Source organism: Phascolarctos cinereus, unplaced genomic scaffold, assembly GCF_003287225.1.
Source record: "Phascolarctos cinereus isolate Bilbo 61053 unplaced genomic scaffold, phaCin_HiC Scaffold_4;HRSCAF=312, whole genome shotgun sequence".
NCBI classification, from domain to species: Eukaryota; Metazoa; Chordata; class Mammalia; order Diprotodontia; family Phascolarctidae; genus Phascolarctos; species Phascolarctos cinereus.
Genome location: NW_027555847.1, coordinates 84221281 through 84234963, shown reverse-complemented (window position 1 = coordinate 84234963; position 13683 = coordinate 84221281). Strand labels below are relative to the sequence as shown.

The 13683-nt window shown below is 50.0% G+C and overlaps 1 protein-coding gene across 6 annotated transcripts in view; it reads left to right on the top strand.

Annotated features, from left to right (window-relative positions):
- Nucleotides 1-13683, top strand: part of TEX264 (testis expressed 264, ER-phagy receptor) — a 41582-nt gene that overhangs the window by 8584 nt on the left and 19315 nt on the right. For all 6 annotated transcript variants that reach the window (XM_020999058.1, XM_020999059.2, XM_020999055.2 and 3 more), the window contains one exon: nt 8512-8733. In XM_020999058.1, coding sequence (XP_020854717.1) covers nt 8512-8733 — 222 coding nt within the window. The remainder of the gene's footprint in view (nt 1-8511; nt 8734-13683) is intronic.

The following is a 13683-nucleotide window of genomic DNA, read 5'->3' as shown; positions in this document are numbered from 1 at the left end:
CGACCCTACCAGAAATAACCTTTTTTTTGTGTCCAAGACCAACGTGAAGTCGATAGACCCCTTCTCAGAGTAATGTTTTTGAACAATTGAAGGAAATACTAAATTTTAGTTTTAGAAGTTAATGAAAATAAAGGTCTGATTTTTTTTCCATCCAAGTTCTGGGTCCTCCTGAGATCTATCTAGGTGGGCTGTGCACCCCAGGTTAAGAATCCCTGAACTAGCTCATTCTTTTTGTTTAGGCATCTCTGTCTGTCTGTCTCTCTCTCTCTCTCCATGTCTCTCTCTCTCCCCTTCCTCCCAAGTGCTGAGCCTGTTTCAGCAGAGTGGGTTAGCCTGCTGGAAGGCTGGTTGGGGGTAGGTAGGTAGCCAGGCTGGATGTCTTGAAGTATTCCTTGAGGGATTGAGAAATGCCTCTTGCAGAAGGAAGGGCTTCCAGAGAGAATGATGCCTAGTGGCCTGGGCTTCCAGGCTCCTGAGTGAGCCTGTCCAAAGTGAGTGTCAGGCCAAGCTGCTCCCGTTTCTCAGGTTCCCACAGACTCCACCTACCTTTCCCCTCTTCCTCCCACTTAAAGGTGGCACAGGAAGGCAGACGCACCCAGCCCTTTTATGTGGCTCTGGGAGGCTCGGCAGCCTTGGGGCCCGGAAGGGAAGGGGGAAACTGAGGCCCAGAGTGGCTATGGTGACTCTCCTAAATAGGAATGGAATGTAGCAGGTGAGGGCTGTCTCCTGCCCTCTCATTTTTAAAGAAAAGAGAAGCTTTATTTGTCTGTGGGTAGGAAAACTTCTTGTGCTTAGCCACATTTCCCTGGGTGAAGCTGGCTCTCACTCAGTTGTGTGTATGACGGGACTTGGCTGAGCATGAGTTCTTGGAGTCCGCTTGCTCTCCACTGTCATCCATTAGGGGCTCAGGACTCTTTCCCTTGCCCCCCCCAAGTGACCCTTCACTAATCCATAGCCTTTCAGGATGGAGGAGGGGTCAGCTGGGCTCCGGAAGGCAGCCCCTGAGGGCCCTGGGGAGAGGCTGGGAGTAGCCCCTAAATCGCCTTGGCCATCTTTCCCTGAGCCCTCGGGTTTGTGGTCTGCCAGCCAAGGCCTCTTCTAAATGACTTCAGAGTATGGGTAGGGAGAGGAGGGGTAGCTGCCAACCGGACAAGCCAGAACCAGTTGAACACTAGGTACTAGCCATTCCCAAAGGGAAGGGAACACACATTTAAAGTGCCTGCTATGTGGCAGGCATTCTGCTGAGCACTTTAGGAATCATATTCATTCTGTCCTCAAGACCACCTTTTGAGACAGGTGCGGTTATTATCCACATTTTGCAGATGATGGAACTGAGGTAGATGGAGTTTCAATGACATGCCCAGGGTCATGCAGCTAATGAGTGTCTAAGGCTAATTTGAACTCGGATCATATTTGAGACTCAAGGCCCAAGGAGCTGCCTAACAAAACAAGAATGACAATAAAACAAAACCCAAAAACCCAGCCATAGGCACTACCTGCTAAAACATAGTAAGGGGAACACAGTGGGACCCGGGGCTCTGGCCTCAGCAGGCTTAGTCCCAAACAAGTCTAGCCTGGCCTCAGACTAGGACAGAATTCTCTCTACCCCCTTCCTTCTCTTTCTCCCACACACCTGTCTCCACCCACCCCCTTAACCCTGAGCCAAGGGTGGTGGGGACCCCGTGGCTGCTAAATGCCTATCTGGGACTTGTGCAACCTTCCTGGGGTGGAGGAGCCCCACCGAATTGAGGCAGGCAAGGTCTGGTGAGGGCCTAGCTCAGCTTACCTTACCTCCCAGGCCAGAGGCGGGGTTTGGCTCCATCACAGCTCTATTTACATGTCTGCCACCTGGGCCCCGACCCCACTTTGGGCTGCCCCACCAGCTTCCTGCTTCAGCTGGCTTCCTCCTATCTGTGGGGAGCAGAGGTGGCCAAGTTAGTCTTACCTTTGAGAGGACCTCCTCTCTCCCGATCCTGACAGTAGCAGGGTCAGGGAGCCAGAACAGATGCTCCCTTCATTTAGGCTTGAGTTGGATAATTTCCTTAAGCAAGCTGAACCACCTCTCTGGGCCTCTTTCCTCACTGATGTAGTAAGGACACTTTCTGCTCTGTAGAGTACCTTTCCCCAAGCATGGATTGTAGATGCTTTTAGATCCACAGGAGAAATAGCATGCATGCCCTTCTGTTTATCAAAGCTGATTAAGGATCTGGTGCACCCCTGTCTCTGCCCATTTTCCTTCAGTGAAAGACAGTGGTTCTTTGGGGCCTTGAGTGGATGAGCTGGTGTTTCATAATCTCAGGACCCTGACCCCTCCTCTTCCTTAACCTGGGGGGGGTGGCCTCTTCTCTTATTTCTTGGGATGCTTAGAACATCACCACTGATCTTTCCAGAGACCCAGTGGTGCCTGGAAGGTGTATGTTGTTTGGTGGGAGGGGAGGGAATTTTTTCATAGCAAATAGCTTTGTATTCCCTGACTTTGGAACAAAGGAATGGTAATAATTCACAGTATAGTGTTTTACATTTACAAATCAGTGGAAGTAGGTGCTCCAGGTGTTATTTTCACTGTATCTTATCACTAAATGTTGTCAAATTAAATTTTATTTTAAATTTAGGCTCAGAGTGGTTTAAGTGTGACTTGGGGTCACATGGGTAGTAGGAGGGAGAGTTTGAATTTGAACCTAGGTGGTCTTGACTCCAAATTCTGTCCCCTTTTCACTATACACAGGGGTGGGGAACCTTCAGGCTCAAGGTCCTCAAGTGTGGCCCTTTGACTAAATCCAAATGTGACATCTCTGTCAGTGTAGGCTGTGCTCAGGTAATGGAATACCCAGCACCTAACCCTAGGCCAACGTCAAACCCTTGGGATAATTGTGCTCTGCTGAAGTCATTTCAAACTTGGCAGGTGTCTGTTGAGCACAGCCCAGGTGTGTAGTACCTTGGACATAGATATTTCATAACTGTTTGTTGAATTGTTGACCTGGGCTATTGCAGTAGCCTTCTGGAGAGTCTCTCAGCTGCAAGTATCTCCCCACTCCAGTCCATCCTCCACCCCCGTCAGAGAGACTTTCCTAAAGCACAGGTCTCCCCATCATCCCCTATTCAACAAACTCCTGGGGCTTCCTGTCACCTTTAGGATCAAATATATGTCCTCCACTTGGCATTCAAAAGCCCTTTTAACCTGGCCCCTTCCTACCTTGCCAGTCCCTTATGCTTTGGGACCCCCCCCAACTCTGTGATCCAGGGATACTAGCCTCCTGGCTGTTCTTTGACTCCCCCTTTCTGGACTCTTAAGCAGTTTCAGCAGCTGTTCCCCTAAGCCTGAAATGCTCTGCCTCTTTATCTCCCCCTCTGGGCTTCCCTGGCGTCCTTCAGGTCTCAGCTAAAATCCCATCTTCTGCAAGAAGCCTTTCCTAGTCCTTAATCTTAGGGCCTTCCCCATGGCCCTGGAGTCAGCAGGACTCCTCTTCCCGAGTTCAAATCTGGCCTCAGACACTTCCTAGCTGTGTGACCCCGGGCAAGTCACTTCACCTTGTGGTTTCTTCATCTGTAAAATGAGCTGGAGAAGGAAATGGCAAACCACTGCAGTATGTTTGCCAAGAAAACTCCTAATGGGGTCACAAAGAGTCAGATACGACTGAACAACAGCAAACAGCCATATTCTTGTTTGTGTATATTTGTCTCCTCCGTTAGACCATGGGCTCCTCCCTCCGCAGCACTTAGCACAGTGCCTAGCACAAAGTAGGTACCTAATAAAGGCTTATTGATTGCTCTTTCATTGAGGGGTCAGGTGCCTGCCCCTAGCCTGGTACCCCTCTATCCTGGGCCTTGGCCTTGATTGTAGTAGAGAGAGAAAAGGAGAAAGGAAGGGGGTGTGGAGCGAGATAGCCACTGAATAAATAATGTCTGGTGAGTTGTGCATGGGTCATAAAGCCTATTGAGGTTGGGGTTAGCTCCTCTGGGATTGCCAGTCCTCTTAGATCTTGACTCACCCAAGTTCACCCTGTCAACCAACCAAGAGGACAGTGGGTCCTTCCCTGGGCAGAAGGCTTGTTTTTTAGTAAATTAAACCTCTTAACCAATCACCCTGATCTGGGGTGGTAATAGATAGTAGTTTAGGGTTCAGTGGACATGAGACCCTTGAAGAATCCTGGCAAGAGGGAATGAGTCCTTCCTTGGTTTCCTTTCTCAAGGAATTGGGCCAATCCTCAGATCTGAATTCACATTCTTCCAGTTTGGAAGGGGTCCTCCTGCCCCGACCTCCTTTCCAGGTATCAATGAATGAATGAAAAAAAGAAGGAAAAAGCATTTATTAAGTACTTGCTGTGTGTTAAGGGGCAGTGCTCAGGATACTGTTGGGGAATTCCTTAGCCTAGAGATCCTAAAATCCTCCCGGAGAGGCATTCCTCACCTGAAGGTTAGTAGATGAATAGTCTAATTAGTATCTTCTGATGGGCAGTTGCTAGGCGGCTAGCTACTTCAGAGAACAGGATATAGCATACTTTGATGGGTCTGTACACAGCTTTGTGTACAAACAGCCTTCAGAATTTTACATGACAGAAGTGTCCTCGGCTCTCAGGTGAGCCTGCTCTGCTTTTTTCCTGATTTTGGAGGTAAGTAGGAACAGGTTGTTAAGTCATTGGGGGTGGGGTGGGGAGGGAAGAGAACATTTTACCTTTGGAGTAAACCACAAGCAGGTCTGTTCTTGTCGAGGTGTTTCCTCCTAGTTAATCTCCTCACACTGTCTTGGTGGGGTCAGAGGTCTTGATTTCATCTCCTCAGAGAATATAGATGGGACTGCAGAGGAGGCCAGCAAAGCCCTGCAAGCTTCGTGTCTTTGACCTCCAGGGTTAGGATTTCTGGGGAGATGTCTCCCCCAAACTCACAGCGTACAGGATTTGTACATTTCCTCCACAATACAAATACAAGTGTAAAGCCTTCCAGGAGTTTATTGACATTTTAATGAAGAAGATAATACATAAGGAACAGTGGCCGGGAAGGGGCACTTTGGGCCAGAAAATTATTGGGATGAGTGGGCATGGGGGAGTGGTTATCACCCCCTCTTGGGACAGTGGCAGCATTGGTTTGATCTTGGTTCATGGAGCTTCCTTCTAATTGATTAGTAGAACTTCCTTCTAGCAGAAGTATCCCGGCAAATGCCCTTGGGTGGCTTCCTTAGACCTGAGATCTTTAAGCCCTGAATGCCCTTTCTCTGGAAGAAAGAAACAAACCTATTCCAACTTGGCTGAGGAGCTGGCTGGCTGTGCAAACATTTGCCTTTGCTTCTGCCCCGTGGGGCAGTCTTTTTCCCTGACTTTTTGCCCCTGTTCCCTGGGGGAGAAGGACTGTCCAGCTGCTGAGACTTAATGCCCCTAAGTCACATTGGACATTGAGTTTGGCAATGGGGTGGAGGGATAGGGAAGCTTGTCACCAGAGGAAACCCGGCTGCTCTTGCCTTGGTTCCAAAATTAAGTCCAAACTGGAAGCAAAAAGGGGCAGTTACCTGCTACTGCCTTCTAGGGTCTTAAAGGCCCTGATAGACTTGTATTGTTTGACTTCTTGACTCTGGGAAATTCCCAGAGGCCACTACTAGGCTGGGCCTGCTCCTGGCCATCAAGGAGATGGTGCTCAGCATTTGTCCAAAATTCCTGGATGACCCGCTTGCCCAGTTGAGAAACACATTGGAGGGTGACCGATCTCACTTGTAATGCTCCTGGTGTAGCCTCTTCTGAGAAACTGAGGTGCCCAGAAAGGATGGGATTTACCTGTCTTTCAGATTTCTAGGAAGCCTGGTAGCCTGGCCCCACACTTGCCCCTCCCCCCAAGCCTGGTGCCTGCCAAGCATAGTATTTGTAGGAGTTCTCCCCCGTTCTGTCCAGGGCAGCACTTAGCCTAGTGCCTGCCACATAGTAAGTAATTCATTAATAAACGCTTGTTGATTAATAGATGAAGGAGTAGCTTCAGAGAGAGCTTGGGAGGGGAGGGCCATGCTTCTCAGACTTGGAAAAAGCGGTCGGGAGGGTCATTTAGTAGATCTGAGCACCAAGCAAGCATGGCTCAAAGCGTCTGAATAGAGGAGTTTGTTCGGGGCCTCTGAAGCCCTGAGGTCTGTACCAGGTCAGCAGAAAGATTTGTGTGTGTGCTGGGAGGCCAGAAGGTGGGGAGGCTGCGTGTTTGCCTGTGAAGGAGTGTTGCTCCCTCTAGTGGCAGCAGTTGTGACTGCAGGGCCCTCTCAGGTCATCTGGCCAAGAGCAGGCAAAATCATCTTATCCATCCCTCTGGGAAAGATAGCCTCAGAGAGGGGGAAATGACTCATCTGAAGTCATACCAGGAGTTTAATAGCAGGGAATCCCAGGACCAGAACAGAAGCCTCCCGGCTAGCTGATAAAGGAGACGTACTGGGTAGGGTCAAGGTTGCTACTTGCTGCAAGCGTAAGGTAGAGCCCAGAAGCAAGGGTGGCAGGCCTTGGTAAGAGACTGGGTATCAGGGCAAAGTATAGGCAAGTTGGAGCTAAGACCAAGGTTAAGGGAGACTTGGCCGTGGGGGAGGACAGTTTAGGGCAAGGGTGGGCAACCTGCAACCTCGAGGCCACATGTGGCCCTCTAGGTCCTCAAGTGTGGCCATTTGAGTGAATCCAGACTTCACAGAACAAATCCTTTTATTAAGGGGATAGCGCGTAGACGGCTCTATTACAGGCCATCTGGGGGAAGACACCTGTAAATAGTTGAAAAACCTGGGCTCTGGTGGATGTAAGTAGTGAGGTCTGGACCTCTGTGCCCTGCCCAGGATAGTTAAGAGTTTGATCTCGCCATGGCAGCAAAGAACAGGAAATAGAGGGTACGGTTGCGGGGGGGGGGATGCAGAGCAGCCCCCAAAAATAGGAGCCTGGAGGAATAGTTGGGGAGGATTGAAGACTGTTCCATGTCATGGGAGGCCTTGGAGTGGAAATGAGGTGACTTGTTAGGAATGTTAGAGGAGATCCCTGTTCCAAAGTCCCTTCACGCTTTGAGATTTTGTGAAGTAGGCAGATGAGATCCTTAATGCTGGGGACGGGAGACCTAGTAAAGTAGCCTGCCTCACCTGGAAGTCTCTTGACTTTGGCCCTGGGATGATCTGGGTGAAGCTGGGAGTAGGTGTCAGGAGACAGAAGGTGAACCAAAGAACAGAAAGCATGGGGGAAAAGAGAATGATCTCAGGTTTATCCCAAAAGAGGAGATGAAACATGGATTGTCAATTAGAAAGGACAATGGAGCTGAGTCACACCATCTGCCCATCAGAGAGGAAAGAGTTGGAAGTGAGGGTGAAATTGGGGACATGAAAGAAGAAAAAAATGAGGAGTCCTGGAGAACCCAACCTGAAGGGCTTGGTGCCCGAGAGAAATCTTTCTGGGAGCTGAAGAAAGACCTAAATTTTAGGGGGTTCTCAGACTTTAAACTGGTAATCCTTGGTCTGAACGGATGGCTTTGTTTTGAGACCCTTCCTTCCCACCTCCATCCGGGGCGATGGACACTGTCATTGTTTCCTGCCTGGTGCTACCAGCTTGCCTTGCCTTTTCCTGGATGCCAGCCTGGGCTGTGTCTGTCTCCAGAGTGCCTGGATTCTGTTTCCTCCTCAATCTCTCCTTTTCCTATAGTGCTCAGAGGACAAGCCACTGGCTACATATAAAGCATTCTGAACTCCTTAAAGGAGATTGGGAGTCGGGGGGTTGAGGGGGGCAGTGTGAGTCATTCTCTGGGTCGTTGGTTGGCACAAGTATATTACCCCGTCTGCAAGCCTGTCTGTTGCCTTGGGGTGGCAGCAGAGTGACATCACACCTGGACTGTTGTCAAGAAGGAAGAGCTGGAGAGGTCGGCCCCTGCCTGTTTCCGAGGCCTCCTCCCCTCCCTCATCATTCGTGCTTTGTGCCCTCTCTGATTTGACTCTCGATGTTATGTGCCCACATGTAATACAAGGCCAGAATGGTGTCCAGGTTGGGGAAGCAGTTGCCTCTTTACTGATGCTGGGAAATCAGGATAGTTTCCTCATCTATAAACTGGGGTTAGAGGCAGCTGGTTGGCACAGTGGATAGAGCCCTAGGCCTGGAATCAAGAAGACTTGAGTTCAGATCTGACCTCATATGCTTAACTAATTGTATAACCCTGGGCAAGTTGCTAAACCTCTCTCTGCCCCGGTTTACTCAGCTGTAAAATGGGGGGTATTAATAGCAGCTACCTGCAAGTTGTTGTGAGGGTCCAATGAGAGAATATTTATAAAGCACCTAGTACGGTCCTTGGCACAAAGCATGCTTAATAAATGCATGCTTCCTTCCTCACTGGGTTGTGAGGAGTGAAAGATCACATATAAATCACAATATACATGTCTGTTATTATTATGATTACCGTTACAGCCGCCCGTTTGAGTTTGTGATTCTGTTCATCTCTTTGTCAGTTACTGTGGCCTTCCCATCTATGACTAGGAGCCCCCCACCCGGAATACCAGCCCTGATGCCTTGTTTGTTTTCCACCTCTCCACAGGTTCCTCCGGAGAAGTGCCGCTATGCCGTGGGCAGCATCCTGAGTGAGGGTGAAGAGTCACCATCCCCGGAGCTCATCCGCCTCTACCAGAAGTTTGGCTTCAAGATCTTCTCATTCCCAGCCCCCAGCCATGTGGTGACAGCCGTCTTCCCCTACACCACATCACTCTCCATCCATCTGGCTGCCCACAGGGTGCATCCTGCCCTGGACACCTATATTAAGGTGAGGCCTTTATTTCTCTCTCTGGCCCTGTGTTGCCAGGCTTGAGACTTTACACACATAGTGGCAGGCCGGGGGTAAGTTTGAGGGAACAAGGTTGCCATATGAAAAACTTAGATGAGGGGCAGCTAAGTGGCACAGTTGTATAGAGCACTAGCCCCAGAGTCAGGAGGACTTGAGTTCAAATCCAGCCTCAAGACATTTGACACTTACTAGCTGCATCATCCTAGGCAAGTCACTTAATCCCACTGCCTAGCAAAAAAAGAAACCCAAAACTTAAGCGAGGAGAGTTATCCCTTCCACCCTTTGCTCTTAGCTGCTGACAGATTATAGTGCTGGCATCCTGGGTTTGGGGCAGCTAGGTGGTGCACTGCATAGAGTGCCTGGTCTGGAGTCAGGAAGATTAGTCTTCCTGAGTTAAATCCAGCCCTAGTGACCCTGGACAAGTCACTTAACCTTGTTTGCCTCAGTTTCCTCATCTGTAAAATGAGCTGGAGAAGGAAATGGCAAAGCACTCCAGTATCTTTGCCAAGAAAACCCCAAAAGGGGTCACAAAGAGTCACACATGACTGAACAACAAAAACCTTGGGGTGGGGGTTGGGAGTGCTGAATGAACCCTGTGGGGGTGGGACCTCCAGCCTTCACACTGGGAGAGTAAGGGTCAAACAAGGGTCTCAGTAGGCAGTAGTATCATCTCAATGGAAAGGATCACCCTGGTTCCCTGGCATCCTGCACATATTGGGACCCCGTCAGCTCCTATGGATCCTGCCTTCTCCATTGGCCGCAAGGCCATTTTCCCTTCCCAAACAGGCAGATCCATCTGAGGTTAAGGAGATCGCTGGACCAAAGAGAGTGATCCTCCCCAAGAGGGCAGCCTTTAAAGTTCTCTTCTCCCTGCCAGCCCATCCAAAAGCCAGCGTCTGTGTGGGGTGTCAGCCCCTGACCCTGGAAGCTCCAGCCACTCTGAAGTCAGCACTTGGGGCAGGCATAGGGATTGTCAGCTTCACCTTCTCTTTTCTCCCTAGTTATTTTTGTGACCTGGGTGGCATGATTCCTGGGTTTAGCTTAGAAGGAGTGAGTAGCAAAAACCCAAATGGCCTTTGGGGATAGTAGAGGTGGACCAGCCTAGAAATGTCGAGAGTCCAGGTCATTGGACTACAGAGGGACGGTCATTGTAGCCATTGAGGGTAGGGCTGGGGACAGAGTGTGAGTGGATAATGGAGTAGGGGAGAGGCAATTTGATGGGTAAGCCAGGGCTTCATCTAAGTATCAGGTTTTTAAAGCATTATTTTTACATGCATTTATTATTTCTCCCTCTCAGTGCCCCTCTCCCTGGAACAATGCAGTTCAAACCAGGCCGAAAAATAAAACCCTCACAACAATTATGCATAGTCCTGCAAAACAAATTCTCGCTTTGGCCATCTCCCCAAACTCTGCATTTTTAAATCCATCCTTTCTGGCAGGAGAAGGTGGTGTACTTCATCAGTGGTTTAGCATTGCACTGATCAGAGTTCTAGAATCTTTCAGAGATGTTTTCCTCTGTATTATTGTCATTGTATAAATTGTTTTCCTAGTTTTGTTTACTCTGTATCAGATCGTAGAGAGGTCTGAAATGGCTCATTTCTGTCATTTCTTATGGCACAATAATGTTCCAGCAGTCAGTAGTCAGCATTTATTAAGTACTGAGGAGACGAATTTGGGGGGTGGAGGGGAGGGCAGGGAGGAGAAGGTACTTGACCAGACTTGGTGAAGAAGTCAGAGAGAGATGCCAGAGTAGTTCAGCCAGTTGAGAAATGAGGAAATGTCTGAGCTGGGATTTTTCCTTAGATGAAGGTTTGGAGTTCATGGCCTCACCCTTGAATCAGAAGGCCAGAGGGTGGGGATGAGGTGGAGTCCCAAGGCTGATGAGATCTTACAGGGTGAAGAGGTTATCCCAAGAAGGAGCTTCCTGGGGCATGGTGGGAAGTCAGCCAGGTCCCCCCATAATATTCCGTCACACCCACACACCCCAGTTGGGTTAGCCATCCCCAGTAGATAGATGCTACCTTAATTTTCAGTTTGGGGCTGCCAACGCAAAGGGCTGCTATAAATTTTTTTGTCCACATAGGTCCTTTTCCTCTTTCTTTTATCTCTTTGGAATATAGGCCTTTGTTGTTGTTCAGTCATTTCAGTCATGTCCGACTCTCCACGATCTCATTTGGGGTTTTCTTGGCAAAGAAACTGGAGTGGTTTGCCATTTCCTTCTCCAGTTCATTTTACAGATGAGGCACTGAGGTACACAGGATTATGTGACTTGCCCAGGATCACACAGCTAGGAAGTGTCTGAGCCTCAGGTCCTCCTGACTCCTGAGCTGCCCTCTCCCTGCTGCGGCACCTAGCTGCCCCAAGTATAGGCCTAGTGGGGGAATAGCTGGGTCAAAGGATATATACTTTAATCGCTTTGGGGGCATAGCTTCAAAGTGCTTTCCAGAATGACTGGACCAATTTCGTCCTCACTAGCAGTGTATGGATGTTCCTGGTTATCCCAAAGCCCCTCCAACATTGTCATCTTCCTCTTCTATCATCTTTGCTGACATAATGGTGTGAGGTGAAACCTCAGAGTATACCATCGGATATTTAGCAGAAAGCAGTTTAGAATGTCTTCTGGAGAGTGGAAGGCGGCCGTTGGTATAGGTCTACTCTTGTGACAATCCAGAGGAGCCAGTTTGTCCTTGGGGTGCTGGCCTCTTGAGATAACTAGTTTTGAGCAGCCTTAGCTGTTGGTATCGTGGTTTGGTATCAGCCAGGAGAGGGAGCATGGAAGACAGGCTGACCAGGGAGGCTGCCTCCCTTATGTATCACCAGAAATTCACATAGCAGACCCTTTCCCTTCGGCCAGTACCTGAGGGCCCAAGTTTAAATTCACATTGATAAAAAAAAAAAATTCACATTGATAGCCCTTTGTCATCACCCCGAGCTGGACAAAAGGTATTTGTCTGTGTTTTCTTTCCTCCATTCTCAGTGCTCCTTAGACCCTTCTCTAAGGGTGGCGGGGCCGGGCTGGTAGAAAGGGGGTTCCCCGGCACTCCCCTCTGCCCTGACCCAGTGATGCTGTACTTGCTTACAGGTCACCTCTGGTGCTGGAGCTTTACGGGCAGTTCTCACACCTAGACCCACTCCCAGCCAGGGCCTTTTCTATGTATGCTGCATATATGAAGGGCCAGTCTTCTGTCTGGCAGAAGAAAGTTGCTTTGAGAGTGCAGGCCTTGTGTGAAAATGCCTTAGAAATGGAAGTGTGTCCAAGCACCAAAGCCTTTCCCTGGATTCTAGCATCTGGTATTTTAGGTACTGATATCACTTCTTTGAAAACTTTTACTCCCTTCCCCCCCCCCACAAGGGAGCCCCAGGCCCCCTGGGGTGAGAAGGCCCCACTGGAGATGGAAAAGGATATAAGATATAGGTAGCCCTGATCCTCAAGTTACAGGGGTCTCAGCCTCCCATGGTCTGCGGGCATGAATTAGGGTATCTCAGAGAGGGTGTGAGTTTTCCCACTGACCAGTTAGGGTCGTTCTGATCCTCCACAGAGCTAGCCAGCCGCCCAGAGGGAAGCTTGCTTGCACCCTTCCCCTCTTCTGCCTCCTTGGGACAAGGTGGGAGCCTCTGATCCAGGAACCCCACAGGAGGCATTGGTGTAAGTGGGACTGAAATCCAAGGTCCTTGAGCGTTTCTGTCCCTGCTGTTTGTGAAAGGACAGCCGCTGGAGGCAGAGCTGTAGGAGTCTGTGGAGATAGACCAGGAAGACAGGTTCCCGTCCCTGCCCCCTCCCTCTCTGGAACCCCCACTGTGGAAACAGGGAAAGGAGCGCACTAATGAGGCTCTGGGCACTTTGGAGTCTGCTGCTCCTTTGGTTCTGCCTGGCTGTGCACCCCCCGTATACGCATGCCTTCTCTCTGGGCCACCAGCACCATCGTGCCTTCTTGATCTCAGAACGCAGAGATGCTGATGAGCTTGCCATGGCTTGACAGCAGCCTGCCAGTTTTCCATTTCAAAAGGGAGTAACAGTCTGGGGGAGTCCTGTTAAGTGGAGAAAAGAGAGGAGAGAAAAGAAGAGTGAGGAGGAGGTGGGGGGAATAGTCCTGACAGTGGATAGAAGGAGCTAAGGGACGGGGGCAGGGGGACAGCAACTGTCCCTTGGGAGAGTGTTTGGGCCTGTAATCCCCCTGGGCTTGGCTGGGAGCAGCCTGGCTATCTAGGAAAGAACCCTAGCCATCCCTGGAAAGATCCCTAAAGCGCTGCATTTATTCATCTCAAGAGCCCAGTAGCTGGGATGATCAGGCCGGTTCCCAGTTTGTGGGGCCCCCGGCCCCAGTCCTCACCAGGCTTCTTCCCTACGTGGCTCCCCAGGAAGCTGGGGCCCTTCTTGTGTCTTCAGGCTCTTTAGGAGCCTCCTTCCAAATAAGCCCATGAGTACTTGAGGGGTGAAACACCTTGTCTGCCGGGTGAGGGAAGATGGGCGTCATTCTGCTCCTGGTCGGGAAGGAGCACTAGCTCCGGTCCTGACCGCTCTCTGCTCCCCTGTGCATCCTCCTTCTCAGCCTCCGTGGCCCGCTTCCTGGTTCCAGGTCCTGGTCGTAGGACCTGGCATCTCTTCTCTGCCTCAGAACAAAGGCACCTCTGAGGACTCAGGACTTAGCACAGGTGCCCCTTCTGGAAAACCTTTCCATCCTGCTGTCTCTCCTCAAGCCATCCAGTACTTAATGCCTATTTATAAGCTGTTATCTTCTAATAGATTGTAAGTGCCTTCTGAGCAGACTGTTTGTTACTTTGGGCTTTTTATCTGATCTTTGCATATAATGAGGGCTTAGTGAATTCTGGCTTGTTAAATGAAGAGGAAATAGGCAGCAGAGATACCCCAGAAGAGAGAGGCATGGCCTGCTTCTCCTGACCTGGTCTCACGCCTAGTCCTCCCTCCCA